At 45.9% G+C, this 17,893-nt stretch overlaps 1 protein-coding gene across 1 annotated transcript; it reads right to left on the bottom strand.

Moving 5' to 3' along the window:
• Positions 1-12,533: 12,533 nt before the first annotated feature.
• Positions 12,534-16,169, bottom strand: bmp10 (bone morphogenetic protein 10). Its single transcript, XM_030416111.1, has 2 exons — positions 15,397-16,169; positions 12,534-14,869 (listed from the first exon to the last, which is right to left on the bottom strand). The coding sequence occupies exons 1-2, from the start codon at positions 15,863-15,865 to the stop codon at positions 13,788-13,790; spliced, it is 1,551 nt and encodes a 516-aa protein (XP_030271971.1). The 5' UTR covers positions 15,866-16,169; the 3' UTR covers positions 12,534-13,787.
• Between the last annotated feature and the right edge of the window lie 1,724 nt (positions 16,170-17,893).

The following is a 17,893-nucleotide window of genomic DNA, read 5'->3' on the forward strand; positions in this document are numbered from 1 at the left end:
AAAAGGATGTTTAATCTAACATGAATTACACTGGCCGAGTGTGATAGAAGAAAGGAAGGATAGTGACTTTTATTCATCCCTTGTATGGAGTATCTCATTATGCGACATAAGGTACATTAGACCGGTAGATGCAGGGGCCCCCAAATGGCTTAGTTCAACATTGCAGCCAATCAACAGAGAAACTGTCAACTTCTGCTAACTGCAGCTAGTGGTCCGGACTGGGAGCGTGGATCACTGGGGCATTGTTAGTGTTGTTTAAACCACTAGCACAGGAGCTTTTTGACCGCTGGGAGGCGAGGGTTTTGAGACCCAGGATGGCGGGCAACGGGTCCTAGTAGGGAATGCTGGCAAAGAGCGGTGCTGTAACATAACATCAAAACTGTTGTTTCTTAAACTTCAGTTGATAATTGTTGTTATTTTTCTTACATAATGTAAATTTAAAGGTCCTATTTGTAAGAAAAATATATTTTTGAGTCTCACTCCCAACTGTAGGTTGAGTCGCCGTCCCAACGCGTCAGTATTTGGCAAAGTGGACCTTTATGTGCATTGTTTTGCAAGGTGCACTCAAGTGATTCAGTATTGAAGCTCCTGGGTGTTTGGGGACCTGTTAGAGACAGACATGATAAGCAGCAAAGGTCAAGATAACCTCAAGATAATTTTTAATCAGGATAAGGAAACAATTAACAGTTTCCTGAACTGATGTGTAACTGATGTGCCCTTGCGACATGTGTATGTCTCTGGATGGATTTTGATATTGTAGGCCGATGATATGTGACAGTTTTTGATGTAGTCAAAAGTTTTGTTGTGTAGTCAAATTTTAAACTTTAAATCTGAGTGAATGTCTGCAGTCATGCTGGGCTATTTATAGTGTTATTTATACCACTAAACGTTTGAGTGCTGAACTTAAACGGAGGATCCAGCTTACTGACAATCTGAACTTGATTTTTTTTGCTTCTGAAACGAGCTACGATGGCTGTGTGTGTGAACTGTACACTTGCTTACTCACAGTTGCGGGATGATTTCCACCGCCTGGAGTCAGAAATCCGTAAAAGGGATCAGCTGATCGACGGCTATGTCTCCATAGCTATTGCCCATTGTATTTCATACATGCAGTCTTCAACTTTTACTGCCCCAGCAGCTCAGTCGCCCACCTCCCTGATGTCTTCGGTGGTTTCGGCTTCCGCGGTCACCCTGCTCTGGCTGTCCTTGATGCACATTACCACTCTACCTGCCCGCTCGGAGGGGCAAACAGCGAAGGAGTGTGGCCAGTCCTATGGCCGTGACACAGGGACAGCGGGCACCTCCATCACTTCTGCACTGGACCTGGACACTTCACCAGCGCTGGTCGTCACAAAGTCGCCAACTGATGAACCAGGGGAGAGCATCAGTATCGGGCCCAAGGCCCCGGTTCATAGCTCCACACCAAATCGAGCTGATCTAATAAGTCAGCTGTCCAGGACAGAGGTGGTGCGCTGCAGACGCAAGACCGATTTGAATTGGGTTTCTTTCCAACCTCCCTTAACCCTCTCAAACGGGTACATGATCCTGCCGGCTGAGGATCCGGCCCATCCCGGCGATGCACCTGCAGTCCCATCTCCACCACCTGCAGCCAGCACTGACAGACAGACTGATAAACCCAATCCCTACCTGCCCCAGTGATTTTTTCTCCATAACAAAGTGCAGTGAATTTGCAGTGCATTTTAACAATAAGTCAACTATAATCAGAAATAATATAAATCAGACAGTGTCCCAAAACACCTTAGAAAGCACTAGGCACGTTAAAAATACCTTGCACTCTTTACTCTGGTGGATACAGAAATAATTAGTAAGGTGGCCTCTGACTTAAAACCCTCTACCTGTTCATTTGATCCCATACCGTCCCCTTTTTTAAAAACTGTTCTTAATTGTCTTTCTGAGGAATTATTAACGATTATTAACCGCTCCCTACTCACCTGCACTTTCCCTGATGCCTTAAAAACTGCCATGGTTAGACCCATTCTCAAAAAAAGTAACTTGGATCCGTCAGATTTTAATAATTACAGACCCATATCAAACCTTTCTTTTTTTATCTAAGATTTTTTTAAAAAGTTGTTTTTAATCAAGTACACACTTTTTTAAAAAATAACGACGTCTTTGAGATGTTTCAGTCCGGTTTTAGAGCCAAACATAGCACAGAGACTGCACTGGTCAAAGTCGTAAACGACCTAAGAACAAATACTGACTCAAATAACCTTTCAGTTCTGGTTCTCCTTGACCTCAGTGCAGCCTTTGACACTGTCGACCATGAAATTCTTATACATAGACTTGAACACTGGGTGGGTCTGTCAGGAATGGCTTTAGATTGGTTCAAGTCATATCTGACTGGCTGGGAGTTCTTTGTTTCCATGGGTGAATCCTCCTCAGAAAAAAAATGGCTATAACCTGTGGGGTCCCACAAGGCCCCATTCTAGGCCCAGTCCTTTTTAATTTATACATGCTGCCACTTGGTCATTAGAAAGCACAACGTTGAATTCCACAGCTATGCAGATGACACCCAGTTATATGTTTCTGTATCCCCAGATGCCCGTAGCCCACTAGATAACTTAATAAGCTGCTTAACTGACATAAATACGTGGATGTCACAGAACTTCCTCCAACTGAACGAAGAGAAAACAGAGGCCATAATATTTAGGGCAAAAGCTCGGAGAGAGCAAGTATCTGTGCACCTAAAGTCACGAGGCCTTCACACCAAGAACCAGGTGAAAAATCTTGGTATTATCCTATACTCCGATCTGAGATTTGACACACATCAGAATTGTCACCAAAATATCTTTTTATCACTTAAGAAACATTGCCAAGGTCAGAGCATTTCTCTCGCAGGCTAACACAGAAACACTGATGCTTTATAACCTCTAGGCTGGACTATTGTAAGCAATTGGCCGCTTACAAGAAGTTCAAAATGCAGCAGCCCGAGTTCTGACGAAGACCAGACAGGGAACACATATAATATAATACATTTTAAAGTCCCTGCACTGGTTGCCCATTAGTCTTACAATTGATTTTAAGATCCTTTTACTAGTTTTTAAGTCACTAAATGGCCTGGCACCATCCTATCTCTCTGAGATGCTTCATAGACATGCACCTCAGCAGCTGGCCTCTTGGTTGTCCCCAAGATTTCTGGGTAAACATATGGGGAGTCAGCTTTCAGACACTATGGCCCTCGTCTCTAGAAAAGTCTGCCAGTGGATCTGAGGGACTCCACTTCTGTGGAGATTTTTAGACAACATCTAAAGACATATCTTTTTAGCCTGACTTTTAATTAGGGCACCTGGTCATTTAGCTCCTTTTATTTATTTATTTATTTTAATTTTCCTATATATCGTCATGTTATTTATTCTATGTTACTTAGATCTATTTCGACCTCACGCAGACCGTCACCAACGTCTTCACCTTGAATGATACCATCATCTCCCTATCCTCGAGACCATATAACAACAAAGTCATGTGACTGACCTTAAGGAGGCTTGACTCGCCGCCTACAAAAGCATCCAGGTGAGCATGCCTCTCTCTTTGTCTCACTCGCCTCATCCGAGACCGCAGATAAGTAGCGTTTTTGGACTCCACCATTAACAATCCGTCACTACGGGGCAGGTGCCTTGCGCCCCTGAGGATTGTAGGTGGATTGTTTCCTTTGCGCATTTGATGAATTGTAAACATGACAGAGGTTACGCCACGTGAAGCAGAGCGTTTTAACCTCTCTCTTTGTTTCAGGTTATTGTCATTAGAGACCCGCAGCTTGTGGTAAGTGGTTTAGTTTTCACAGCTTTTTCTCCTCCATAGGTGTGAATTATCAAGCTAATTAAGTGTGCTCAGAAGCCGCTTCCTCCTTTGTTTGTATTAGTGTTGATTTCCCTGTTTTAACCCGCTGTCCGCAGCGGGTGGGAGCTTGTGCCCCCCCACCCCTCGTGCGTTCACGCACAATGAGTGGGGCTGGTGAGCTTAAGTTGGTCGCCGGGGTGCTTTCTTCCCAACCGGTTTATTGGTAATTAAGTTAATAGGTAGTCCCCTTGCCTCTGTGCGCAGTAGGCGGGCTCGTTTAGTTTTCTCCTGTTTTTGGGTCATTTTCTGTTGTACATAAACTTAAAGCTGCAGTAGCAGAATTTTATTCGCCCCAAATTCCTGCTTTTTGCAGTAGGTGGGTTGTTTTTCGTTCACTGGTTGTGTGCATCCTGTTTGGGCATGGCCCATGTGTTGGAGGATGTTGCCCACCCCTGTGCGGCGGCAGTCGAGCTGCCAAGGGAAGAACGGGCTTGCAGGGCCAGACAACTGGAACTGTCTGTTCGTGCAGGGGCTGCGCAACCTGACCCTTCCCAGTTCGGTAAGGAGGGTGTGCATGCTCCTAAGACATGCTCTCGGAAGCGTAAACATGAACGCACCCCTAACCGTAAGAGAAGGCGTGGCTCTGGTGAGAAGCAGGCGGTCCAGCCCCCTGATGACCCTGTGGATGCTCCGGGTGGCCAGGGTGCCCATGGAGACACCCAATTGCAAATCCTGGCTGCCATACATGGTCTGTCAGAGAGATTGGGCAGAGTGGAGGCCCAGTGGCCCGCCATGACAGGCACACCGGGGGAGGGGCACTTGAAGGAGCCCTCCCCTGATGAGTTGCCTTCTGGTCAGGGGGATGGAGGTGATATTCCGGACGTTATTTCCCTGTATGCACGGGGCTAACCTTTTGGGAGCGGCGAACAGTCTGACACTGCTGGTTTAGACGAGCAGCTCAGTCCGCGGTTGACGGGATGTCCAACCTCAGTCCCGCTGGCGGGGGAGAGTCTTCTGCCATCGACATCATTTCTAAAATTATGAGTGCGGCGAAGATTGGGGGACTCAACATCCCAGTTGTGGCACCTGCTCCGATGGATGGTGTTTGGGCTGGTATTTCTCAGTCTCAGCACCCCATATCTGTTCCTGTGGCAGCAGATTATTTGCAGATGCTCAGAAAATCGTGGAATGCCCCAAGTGGTGCACCTCAATTCAATGCCGGATGCCGGAGGCTGACTAAGGTCATGTATGCTCCTGACACTGGCATGGGGGACATGTCCCCGGTAGAGAGGGAGATGGCGGCCCTTACATCTCTAGGCCCAGAACGGGTGACCGCTAACTCTCGCTGTCCTGTAAAGGAATGCGAAAATACCGACCGCCTGGTGTGTCGCTCTTACAATGCTGCCACCCAGGCTGCCCGCTCTGGTAATGCGCTCGCCATCTTGTTGGCGGCCCTCAGGAGGACAGCTAACCCAGAGGATCAGGACACTATGAGCCTGATAGACTCCGCTCTTGTCACTCACTCCCAACTTACGAGGGATGTTGGTGTAGTTATGTCATCTGCCATGATGTCCAGGAGGCAGATTTGGTTGGCACAGACATCCCTTCCAGAGAACATTAGGAAGGAGCTCACAAACATGCCAATTGTGCCTGCACGCATTTTTCATCCTGATTCTCAGGTCGTGTTGGACAAAGCCGAACAGTCTTGCCACACTAGAGACTGTGTGCGGCGCACCTTTAGCAGAACCATGGCTCCCAGGTATGGTTCTAGGGGTCCCCAGCATTCAAACCACCCCCCTAGCGCTCACCAGGAGCCGTGGCGGCAGCATGCTGGTTTCTCGGCCTCTGGTGGTACACAACCGCCGTCACGCCGACAGCAGCGGTTTCAGCCCCGTCCTCCCGGTAAAGAGGTGTCCCACAGGAGACAACCCCCCAGGGGTACGGGACGACAGGCCGGGGCCCCATAGGGGTGGGGGGACGGCCGCCGCAGTTTCCTCCCAGCTTTGCCTGGACAGCTGGGAAGAAAGGGTTTTGGACCCCTGGGTGCTGGCGACAGTGTCCACAGGGTACAGGATCCAGTTTCGGCGGCAACCCCCCCTTTCTCTGGGGTCCGTATGACCACGGTCAGGGAACCAGTCCAGGAGAAAATTTTAGCAGGGGAAATTTTGACCCTTCTACAGAAGGATGCGATTATGAGAGTAGAGCCAAGCAAACAGCTCACTGGCTTTTTACTCTCTGTATTTCCTCGTGTCAAAAAAAGATGGAGGCCTACGCCTCATCTTGGACCTCAGACGCTTAAATGCCTTCATAAAGGTTTTGCCCTTCAAGATGCTGACCACAAGTCAGATCTTGGAGTCTGTGGAAAAGGGGGATTGGTTCACATCAGTAGATCTAAGGGACGCTTATTTCCACGTGCCCATCTGCCCAGACCACAGACCTTTTCTCTGCTTTGCCTTTCAGGGACAGGCCTACCAGTTCAAGGTCCTCCCATTTGGCCTTTCCCTCTCACCAAGGGTCTTTACCAGGGTGATTTGAGCAGCTTTGCTCCCTCTCCAGCTGTCGGGTATAAAAATCCTCCCGTACTTGGACGACTGGCTGATCTGTGCCCCGTCCCGCGACCAAGTTCTGGACGAAAAGGAACCTGGAGCCAGGTCAGCAGGCGGTCTTTGTCGGGCTGCGCCTGGACTCTGTCGCAATGTCTGTGTCACTCACCTCTCTGAGGGTGGGGAAGATCCTGGCCCTCCTGTCCCATTTTCGCCTCAGCAATTGGCTGGAGTTGGTCCAGTTCCAGAGGCTGTTGGGCATGATCTCAGCTGCAGTGGCCATTGTTCCTCTTGGTCTCCTCAGGGCTCGGCCTTTGCAGAGATGGTTCAATGCTCTCGGCCTCCACCCGAAATTGCACAGACGTGCAAAGGTTCGGGTGACACGCACCCATGGAAGGACACGAGGCTCCTTCTCCAGGGTGTTCCCCTTGGGAATATTCCTTCGAGAAGGACAGTGGTGACCACGGATGCCTCCCTGACAGGGTTGGGGGGCAGTGTGGGAACACAGGATGGTGCGTGGTGTCTGGGAACCCCCTTGGGGGGAGGAGCACATCAACATCTTGGAACTGAGGGCAGTTTTCCTGGCGTTGAAGGCTCTCCTTCCTTCCATCCAGGGCAGGCATATCCTGGTACGCACGGACAGTTCCTCCATGGTGTTCCATGTGAACCATCAGGGGGGCACCAGGTCACTGCGTTGCCTCCAGGTGGCGCAGACACTTCTGTTCTAGGCGGCTCAACATCTAGCTTCACTCAGGGCAGTCTACATTCCCGGCGTTGCGAACCGGGCGGCGGACCTCCTGTCCAGGACGGGCCCTCTCCCAGGAGAGTGGAGGCTTCACCCAGAGGTGGTGGCCTTCCTGTGGGCTCAGTTTGGCATGGCCTGCGTCGACCTGTTCGCCTCTGCGGAGACAACACACTGCAGGATGTGGTTCTCCCTAATGGGCAGGGGGGGCTCTCTGGGTCTGGATGCTCTGTCTGATGAGTGGCCGGACGGGTTGTTATACGCTTTTACCCCACTCCCGTTGATTTCCCAGGTGCTCCACAGGGTCACCACGGGCCGTTACAAGGTGCTGCTGATAGCCCCTCGGTGGCCGAGGAAGCACTGGTTCCCCAGGCTCCTTCGCCTTGTCCACGGTCAACCCTGGGCCCTACCGCAGGGTGGACCTCCTCTCACAGGCAGGGGGCCAGATTTGACATCCCAGACCTGCTCTTCTGCAGCTCTGGGCATGGCCCCTCCTCAGTCCCGGTCTCAGAGATTAGATGAAGCTGTTCTGAGGACTATAGGACATGCCTGAGCTCCCTCCACCCGTGCCAATTATAGCCAGAAGTGGAGTGTGTTCTTGACATGGTGTCAACGTGCACAGGTTGACCCATCTACGTGCCCCATTGAACTGATCCTCTGTTTTCTCCACTCTCTCTTGGACTCAGGGAGGGCCGCTAGCACCATTAAAGTATACACTGCTGCTGTCTCTTTTTTTCATGAGGCAGTGGGTGGGGTTACCGTAGGCAGGCACCCTTTGGTGTCTCAGTTCATTAAAGGGGCCTGTCTCTTTGGCCGAACCCTGCATTTCTGCCTAAGGTTGTAAACGCTCAGACAGTGAATCAGGTTATTGAGGTCAGTGCTTTTCAACCTGACCCTACTTTGTGCCCTGTGCGGGCACTCAGCGCTTACATTGCACGTACTCAATCTCTGAGGAGCTCGCATTCTCAGTTGTTTGTGTTTTTCCGTGGTGACAAGCTGGGCCTCCCCGTGTCGAAACAATGTCTGTCCCGCTGGGTTGCCAATACTATCTCTTAGGCGTACTCTATGCAGGGCCTCCCGGTCCCGGGAAACGTGGTTGCCCACTCCACCAGGAGTGTAGCCACCTCCTGGGCTGCTCTGCGGGGGGTCCCCTTTTCTGACATCTGCGCAGCAGCTTATTGGAGTGCCACCTGTACCTTTGCCAGATTTTATAGGGTCAACGTGGCATCGCCCTCTCCACTGGGCTCCGCCGTGCTCTCGGCTGCTGGACGAGGAGGGGTGGAGTCTTCTGTCCCTAGCGACGCTGATGGTACTAGTCATCCAAGGTGAAGACCGTGGTGACGGTCTGAGTGAGGTCGAAATAGATCGTAAGTTATGACTATAACTATGGATCTATGAGACCGAACGATGACCGTCACCATCTCTTGCCGCTCAGAACGGGCTGAGGCGTTCCAGGCAAGAGGGAGAGGCGTGCTCACCTGGATGCTTTTGTAGGCGGCGAGTCAAGCCTCCTTAAGGTCAGTCACATGACTTTGCTGTTATATGGTCTTGAGGATAGGGAGATGATGGTATCATTCAAGGTGAAGACCGTGGTGACGGTCATCGTTCGGTCTCATAGATCCATAGTTATAGTCATAACTTACGTTCTTATGTCCTGACTCTTAGCTGTATACATATTTATTTCTTACTCCATGCTTGTACATACTTCCACTTTTAGCACTTTTGTAATTATGTTATTTCTATATCTTTTTATTTATTTATATGTATGCTTTTTACTCACTGAATGACTGTTGTCTATTGTTTGTTTTTTTTAATTTTGCTCTGTGAAGCCCTTTTATTTGGGCTGCATCCATGTATGAAAGGTGCTATATAAATAAATAAAGTTGAAGTTGAAGTTGGGCTACTTTGCCAACTGCTTTATGGGTTTATGTTGGCCTATCACAGATATATCGGTGTATATTTCTTCTGATTTGTACCAATATGAAAACTTTTATTTTCACATATCATAATGCAGAAAAACATACTTTGGATAATTCATAATTATAAACTTCCCGGTGAAGTTTACAGTTTTGATGAAGTGATGTCATCAAGTGTTGTTTAAAAGTGATGTATCCTGCCTCCATTAGGTACATACCTTTGTCACCAGCATTCATAAACCACATTTCAGGGATCACTGTAAAAAAAATTTACTTTTATTTGTCTATTCTGTGAATAAAGTAATCCTTCCGGTGGACTCCTACCATCACCAACGTGGCCACCAATTCGGCGCAGAAAAGCTACTAAAATAGAGGAAAATCACTATAAAAACCGTATGTGAAAGGAGAGTTTGTCAGTGTTGTGAGCTGCTAATATACAGGAGCAGCTCCACAATGTTTAAGATACGTTTAAGTTTAAGATACAGGTTTTGGTGAGTGTTTAACAAGACATATTTTCACAGTCTTGTATTTAATAAATTCTATGACCATCTGATCTTTTAAATTGACAAAAATCATATGTGTGATTCATGCGAGATAAAAAAAATATTTGTCTCTCTTCATTCACCACAGAGGCATGGCTTCAGCTCTCTGTAACATGTTAATGTTAATTGGTGTCCAGTCTTTATGCTACGATAAGATAAACTGCCTGCTAGCTGTAGCATCCAGGCATGTGAGTGGTATCGGTCTTCTAATCTGACGCTTGGCAGGATAGTAACTCTTTTGTTTTTGCAAAACCACAATAGTTTAGTGGAATTTTCTGCAGTGTAAGAGTAATGTAAATATTTAATCTGAGCTTTCCTCTCGCAGTCAGTTGCATAATTTGAGCCATTTTTGTTTGGTTGAGCATTTTGAATAGACTGAGGTACTTACAAATATGACACTTTACAGTGACGTGAAAACATGAGACAGCAGGACACAGTCTTCTGGTGTTGTTGTTCAGTGCAGGCTCAGGTTTGTCTCGTGCTCCTGTGGTTAGTGATTTGTGCGCCCTGTGATTTGAACTCTGTAAAGTGGTTCCACAGGGATTTGGCTGAGCCATTAAAGCCACATGTTTTTACAAATGAGAAGGTTTTCAGATACTATTTGCGTGTCATTATAAAGGTTACCTTGGTAATTTTTTAACAACAGAGGCATTATCATCCACACTCTTGAAGTCAAGTAATAACATAATACTTGGGTTTTATTTTCTATGTATTTCACCTCGGATCATTTCAGATGATGTTACTTTTTCCATGGAATAGGGTGAGTAAATCACTTGAGGTTGTGCAAGCTTCAACAATTCATCACAGTGACACACAGGGTCCGGTCCAACACTTTATGACTCAAATGTAAATCTTGTAGAGAGGGAACACCGTTATAGATTATTACTTAACTTCTGACAACAGGTACAATTTAAATCTTTTTATCACACACAGCACCCTACCTGATAACTAATGTTATTACTTAAAATGAAGAATAACAGTTGCACGGTTTGTTTTGCAAGGAACTAATTTTGCTGAGAAATCTGTCAGAGGGTAAAATTTCTTGGCCTGCAAGAGCATGTGAACTACACCAAACATCTGTATGTCATTAGGCTTTCACTGGGCTTTTAGAAATTTCTCAACATCAGAATCAAATGAAAAATTCTTAAAAGGTGTTTACACATTTGGAGGCACTTTTGCATGCGGTGATGATGATGGCTGAGCAAAATTTACTTTTCCTGGAAAATAAAGAGCTCTGAGGAGAGAGTGTGGGATGAGCCCTGGGTGGTGATGTTGCCAAGAGATGGAATGATAAGCATGTGACCCAAACGGAAATAATCAGGCCCTATTACAGACCCCACGTCAGAGTTGGGGCGAGTCATGCATTTCAGGATGACACACACCAAAACACACGTTCACAGTCGATGTTCCACCGCCGACGTCATGATGTCAAGCATATGAGCATTAGAGGATTTTGAGGCACTTCTGCACTGTCTGTACATTGGGAGCTATTTATGTTGTTTATTTGTTGGTAGGTGTGCTCCTGCGTTAATCACGTAGGCTAAGTCCTCCACAAAATCCGGCATAACAGCAGACAATTTTCGACAGATGGAGCTACGTCAAAACAAGAGAGAGACAAAGCAGAGCGCTCTCCACCAGTCCTTATCATCAGAGCAAACACTAAAAACTTCCTATTTCACCATATTTCCTGAAAGTTTGCCATTCAGTGACAAAGGCCAGATTCATATTTCTTCCAGCAATCTGTAAATATTCAATTAGTGAGCTTTACATAGCTGAGGCCGCCTGTTGTCACAGTAACTGGGGTTCTTGCCCTCTGGTCTGTAACCATTTTTAGACGACCCCTGCTCCCATCTTACATGAGACAGGCCAACTTGTTTGGTTTTTGAAACCTCTCAGTGCACTTGTCATTAGTGGGCTGTTGCCAAAGACTTTTTGAGGAAGCTATCAAACATTGGACTCGGCTAGCAACTTAATGCAGCTTAATGACCAGCATCTCTAGAAAAAAACTGTCCAGGATGTGACCTCTCATAAAACTACAAATGGTTGGTTTCCAACTTAATTTTCTATCGAATGAATTACACAAGATTAGCATTTTAATTAGTGAACTTTTTTGAGAAACAGGGAAACAGATTTCGTTTTACTTTTAGGCTAAGCTAGCTGCTTCCTTCTGCTTCTGGTCTTTATGCAAGCTCAGCTAACTATTTCCAGGAGGTTTGCTTAAGAACATGAGTGTTGTTGATTTTCTGATCTAACTCTTGGCAAAAATGTGCATATTGCAATATGTTGAACTGTAACCTTTAACAGTTTGTAAAGTTGCCTAGCATAAGACTGCATCAAAATCTCCAGTCCACACATTTGAATGCAGCCTTTGTCAATATTTGCTCACCCAATCACTCATCTCTGATATAAACACCATATTTTCCTAACAACAAAAAAATAGTAGAACGTTATGCAAGAATGAATCTGATCTGTATCCTATTTATCCTCAGTGTGTGTTGATACTTTAGCACAAAGTATTCTTGCAATCTGGTGTAACATTCATAGAACATTAAGTGAGAACAGAAAGAGATACTCCTCATGAACAGGTTGTCCATTAGAGCTGTTTGCATCTGCTGGCTGTCAGTGTGAACAGCAGGCCATCCATTTTGTTCATTAGCGGGCCTTCCACTCAGTTTCCCAGGGTTCTTTGTTTGCGTGTCATGTATGAACTATGACCTGTGAGCTGATACTGTTCCACTGAATGATCTGAATGTAAGCAGTGCATTATATCATTGGTCAGGCAGCTGCTTCCTAAAAAATAATAGAAAGTAAAGCTGAGAGGCCAGTGTGCTTTGAAATGTGGTAACTATGAATGTGGTTTGGTATTTTTTGCTCCAAATATTTACATTCATCTTAATATGAGATAATCCTAATGACATTTTGAGCAACATGATGTGAAAAATCCCTGAAACAGTAAGATCACAGATTCATGCACAGTTAAGGAGACTGCCGATTGATGTTTTGTTCAGTTATTGTTCTTTATTATTTTTAAAACCTGTTACCATTTCTCTCCCCAACAAAATTAATTTTGTGCTGCAAATGCATTGTCATGGATACAAAACCCTCTCTACACTAAGCAACTTACAAATGTACATAATAGTCATCTACTCTGTTGTAAAAATTAATAAATTAGAACAATAAATAGTCTTTACTTTGACACAAGCAGCAGAGGTATCAAAAGGCTTTTAACAAAATAAACATATTCCTGTAACTGTATTTCCTTTAAGTATCGATAAAGGGAATGCAACAAGGTGTCCCATTTTCCATACTTGTTTTCGGCCTAAAAAGGCAAGTTTTCATATTCACAAATTGAATACATGGCATAACTTTGAGATACGTTTGGGGCATATGTTGATAGGTCAGTGAGTTGAGCCTTGAGTTAAGATTGTTTGTTGCCTAGGAATGTGGACAACCCCTGCCCCCTTGTACTGTCCCACTCCCCCATCCGACCACCTCAAATGTTGCCCAGAATGGCGTCCTGAGTGGTGGTATACATGTTTCTCAATCCCCCACACCTTGCTATCGCTGTAGCTTGAGGGAGTGGAAAAGAGGCATGTGAAGTGGGAAACAGGGTTGGGATAGATAACCCTGCCACTAGGACCTCTGCATAGCGCCTACGTATCAGGAGGCTGCAGGAGGCAGGAGGTGAGCCTGGAGAGTTCATGTCTTGTCAGGTTGCCTCAGGGAGGTCACTTCACTGCACCAGGACACATGAAGTGCTGATTAGTGTTTGCATCAAGTGGGGAGGCAAGAGATAAGTAAAGAGGAAGACAGATGTCAGGGGGAAGGAGAAGGAGGGGGACAACTGACCCACTAGTTCCCACCAGGCCGCACACACAGTGGGATGTGCTGGGTTTGGTCCTTTGGGAAAACATGTGCCTTTGTGCTCTTGTGAGTATGAGGACACACCTCAGCATCACTGCTGGCAACATTTGACTGAAGATCTGTGGCACAAACTTATGGCAACTGGTATTCATGCCCTTGGCCAAGTAACATGAAGCACTTGCTTCTGTTTTGCAGTGTAAAACATACATATTTCCACACTCATTCATTTAAACCAGTTCCAATCTCATTGAGTAACAGAGATTCAAACAATTGTCCTTTTGTTGAAGACAGTTTTGGTTTACCTCCAGTTTCGCTTATCACAGTTCTGTCTTTCCTCATACTGTAAGACTCTGCAAAGAGTTGAACTCTCTCAAAGCATGGACTATCTGCAGCCACACTCAGCTACCACCATGCCTTCAAACTTATACTTGTAGGTGACCACACCTGTGTCATCCAGGTACAGCAGGGAGATGGGGTCCAGCTTGGTGGGCACGCAACAAGCCCGTGCCGCCTTTTGAGGACTGTTGATGTTGACCAATGTCTGGACAATGGCGTGCTTGGTGGGTGTGACATGCTTCGTCAACGGAAAGGAACAAATGCCAGCACACTCAAAGGCATCATAACCAGTGGGTGCAAGGATCCAACTGTCCCATCCAATATCTTTGAACTCTACATACAGAGATTGTTTCTTGCAGTGATTGCCCTTGGCATTGCGACGAATGCGGGATGCTGTATCGTAGATCAGATTGGAGCGCATTTGGATGAGGTCCTCTTCATCTGGCTCAGCTTCTTCATCACCCTCATACCTGTCCTGCCCCATCTCCCCCCACAGCCCATTCAGGCCTGTCCCCAAGTCGTTTTGGGGAACCATGTTTGAGGTTTCATGGTCAATCATCTCGTTCAGCTCACGCTTGTCATCACGGTGATCACTGCTTTGGTCATCAGAGAAAACAATCAGCAGAGGTTTGTGTTTTTCCTCAGGGCTGGTGTCAATCTTCATGTCTCCTTCAGGTGGATCCTTGTCTTTGTTGTCCTCTGTCATACCCTGAACAGTATCGTCATTAACCATGCTGGCGATGCGCACCTCCAACCGTTGTGTAGTGCTAGTGTCGGACTTGCGCCAGCGCTGAACAGCAGCAGTGAGGTCAAAGGCCTCCCAGCCGTTATCGGTGCCGTAGACCTGGCGCGAAGCCAACTCCACCAGCTCTGTCCACTCTCCTCCTCCTCTGAATCCGTCACCTCGCATGGTGTTCTCATCAGTTGAGTTGTCATCTCTGTCATGCGATTCCAGTTCGTAGATAGTGACCTTGCGGTCAACACCATCATAGAGGTGACGGTCATTTTGAACAAGGGTGTAGAGGCGAAGCTCGGCTGCTGTGATGTGTTCATGATGGGGGACCGACACATTGAAGAGGAGTGGGTGACGCCTCACTCCTCCAACACCAACAACACTGGGAGATGAATCTGGGGTACAAAAAATGGTCAAAGTTAAACTTCGGTATATTTGGTACAATCTTTTTGAGGTTTGAGTTTGAGTTCAGCAACATATCCTAATCCTAGGCAAATATAACCCCACTGAGAATTTGTCTTCAATCTCATCTCTAATTGGAAAATATGAACTATTATCACAATTTTAATGCAAGCTGTTCCATTTTAGGAAGAATTGCATTTTGATATAAACATTGCAAAAATCTTGTTAACACATACTTGAAGCTGCAGTCTACTTGAAACAGAACATATCAACAATTAGACCCTTCTCTGAGGTGCATTACTTACATTCTTTGGCCCTGCAGTAATGAGGAAAATAAGTATTATATTGATAATTATTATTTTAAATTGTAAATGTCCTAGAAGTTATCAACAAACATGGCAGCAACTAAGAAAGATTCTCATTCTTTTCATTTTTCTAATTTTCTAATTTCTCTCATTCTCATTTTTAATCAACCTACATGATCAACAGGGCATCACCATATGCACAGAGGGTTTCTTACCTTCATTTTTGAAACTTCGGATGATGTTGGCTGTCGGCATGGCAGTGCGGTCATTTGCAAAACGGTTGTAGAGCTCCATCATGTACTCAGGTGGCTCTTCTCGAATGCTTCCAGGAGACAGCAGAGAGGGACCCAAGCCAGACAGGTTGAAAGTCCGCAGGAACTGTTCCTTCAGGCTCTCCAGCAGGCTCTGCATGCTCATGTTGCTGTCCTGCTCCAGCAGTGATGGATCCACCACCCCTCCGTGCCCGTCTCCCAGCCCCGGAGCGGGGCGATGCCTCTGATGGGTGTTTGAGATTGGGCTGGTCTGTCCACAGAGAGGCTGCTGGAGCAGCAGGATGGAAAACACCACGAGCAAAGTCTTGGAGCTACAGATGGTTCCCAGTTGAGAGATCCAAACGCTCGCCATGAAGAACAATCTGCAGCTTTCTATTTTATAGTCTCTGGGGTTATCAATGGATGGGCTCATGCAACAGTAAGAACAAATGATTGTGATCCTTGAACGCCTTAATCCAAAGGTCACTGTAAATTGTGGTCAGTTCTGGTTTCCCGGCAGTAGACAGTTGTTGTTGACCCTTGCACTGACCAGTGTGAGTCTCCCTGCAGGCGTGAGTATTCCTGCTGCCCTCTCCCAGATCTCACAGCATTTATTCTCATGCACACCTTTTGATGTCCTTTGCGACAGGGCTGCAGTTCCGGTGACAGGGTGGCCAAGGCTTTACTTTGTCCGTCCGAGTCATCTCTGTTGTGTCCTCTCCTGTGTCAGTCTCTCTCTGTGCTCTGCTTGCTTCTCTCCAGCTCTTTCTTTCTGTCTCTTATCTATGATATGGTGGGCTCTGCAGGGCTCAGTGCGTATGGTCTTTTTGCTTGCTTGTGTGTGTGTGTGTACGTGCGTGCAAGCCTTTAACTTTGTGTGATGCACATGAGCGTGTGTTATCTCACAACTTCCTTAATGAGGATTTTGTAAACACTGTCCTGTAGCCTCTTCCTTGTGGAAGCGCTATTTTGTTTGGGTGGGTGCTCCAGGGTTGATATTCTCCATTTGTTTATTTGCTTTGTAAATGGTGGAGTTCTGTGGGCTGCTGTCTAGGCTCCATTGACCATTTCTTTTTGACAAAATACGCCAAGGGTCTGTTGATATCGTTGTATGTAACAGGATATATCTCTGAGACAACTCTTGTCCAAATGAAATTGAAATGCAATGAGGTGTGAGGCCTTAATGATCAAGGGTGAAAGATGCTGAGCTGACTCTCAAGAACATTTCAAGTTGCTCATGAGGACAACAAAATCATCTTTCATGCTCATTTGGAGCTTGGGTTGGTAGGATTTTAACAATGAAACCAGCAAGCACATGCTGATTTTTTTTAAGTATCTGACTTAAAAAAAATCCCATCCCCTTCTGAATTCAAGCCTTCCTTCAACGCACACTGCCTGAATACAATGACTTCCCCAACTGGGAAATATGTGTTAGTGGATTGTTAGACATGTTCAGAAATCTCTCTTAGTTTAATTTAAAATCCATAGATAAACTCTGTATTAATTAATCAATCAATTAATGCCTTAATCATATTAAATACAAGCAAAATAGCATCTAACGTAGCTCAGTCCAATAAGGCTACCCAGCATGCTTTTTGCTAGAGTCACTGGGTACTGGGAACAAGTCTGTCAGAGCTGCAGCGACTCGTTCCTCAGTTTCAGGGCCGTATATCCTTGTCATCGCTAACCGTATACAACTACCTCATGTCTCATTTACATGTAAGAGAACACCTACACTAAAGCTTGAGCAATATGTTCAACTAGCCACGTATAATATCAGTTATATGAAATGAGTGTACAGTCAAATGTGCGAGAGCGGGCCATTAAATAATTTCTTTGAGGTCGAATTAAATGATTTTAGAGGCCTTCGACAGCCACAGACACCAGATTTATTTTATTTTCTTCTTCCTTTTTGTTCAATATGTATTGATTGCTGTCTTCAAATATAAACCCCCCATTGTGCTTACTCAAATGTTCTGAGTGTACCTCTTCTTCTGGTAATTAGACACTGTGTCTGAAATGGGTTATCTGGGCATAATCCTTGCCAGGATGCACAACGAAAGAGTAGAAGAGGCACATTCTCAGAGACACTGCATTTTTTAAAGACATTCCTCCTGATTAGTTTGACAGTCGTATGTGAAGGATATGGAAACTGGATGACTCGTGGAGAAAGACTTTCAACATCCTGAGTCATTACTGAATGTACAGATACAAACGATACCCGATGAAGCATGCAATGTATTTTCTGTTGAAATTAAAAATGACTCACTTTGGCTTCTTCACAGTTCTGAATAAGTGACCCGTTCATCACCTGAACCCTCATTCCACTACACAACTGTCATTCCTGAGCTTCTTTGTGTGACCTGCAGATACACTCCTGATTGCGGTGCGTCACAGAGATGGGAAAGAATGAGCTTTTCCTGCCTCTGCCACTCAGCTGACAGTTGACAGACATGCTGTT

Source organism: Sparus aurata, chromosome 5, assembly GCF_900880675.1.
Source record: "Sparus aurata chromosome 5, fSpaAur1.1, whole genome shotgun sequence".
Taxonomy (NCBI): Eukaryota; Metazoa; Chordata; class Actinopteri; order Spariformes; family Sparidae; genus Sparus; species Sparus aurata.

What these genes read in the sequence shown, in the direction of transcription:
- bmp10 (XM_030416111.1), bottom strand. Translation starts at nt 15,865, where the DNA reads ATGAGCCCATCCATTGATAACCCCAGAGACTATAAAATAGAAAGCTGC. An exon ending in CCGAAGTTTCAAAAATGAAG is followed by an intron (nt 14,870 to 15,396) that starts GTAAGAAACCCT and finishes TTTGTACCCCAG; the next exon opens with ATTCATCTCCCAGTGTTGTT.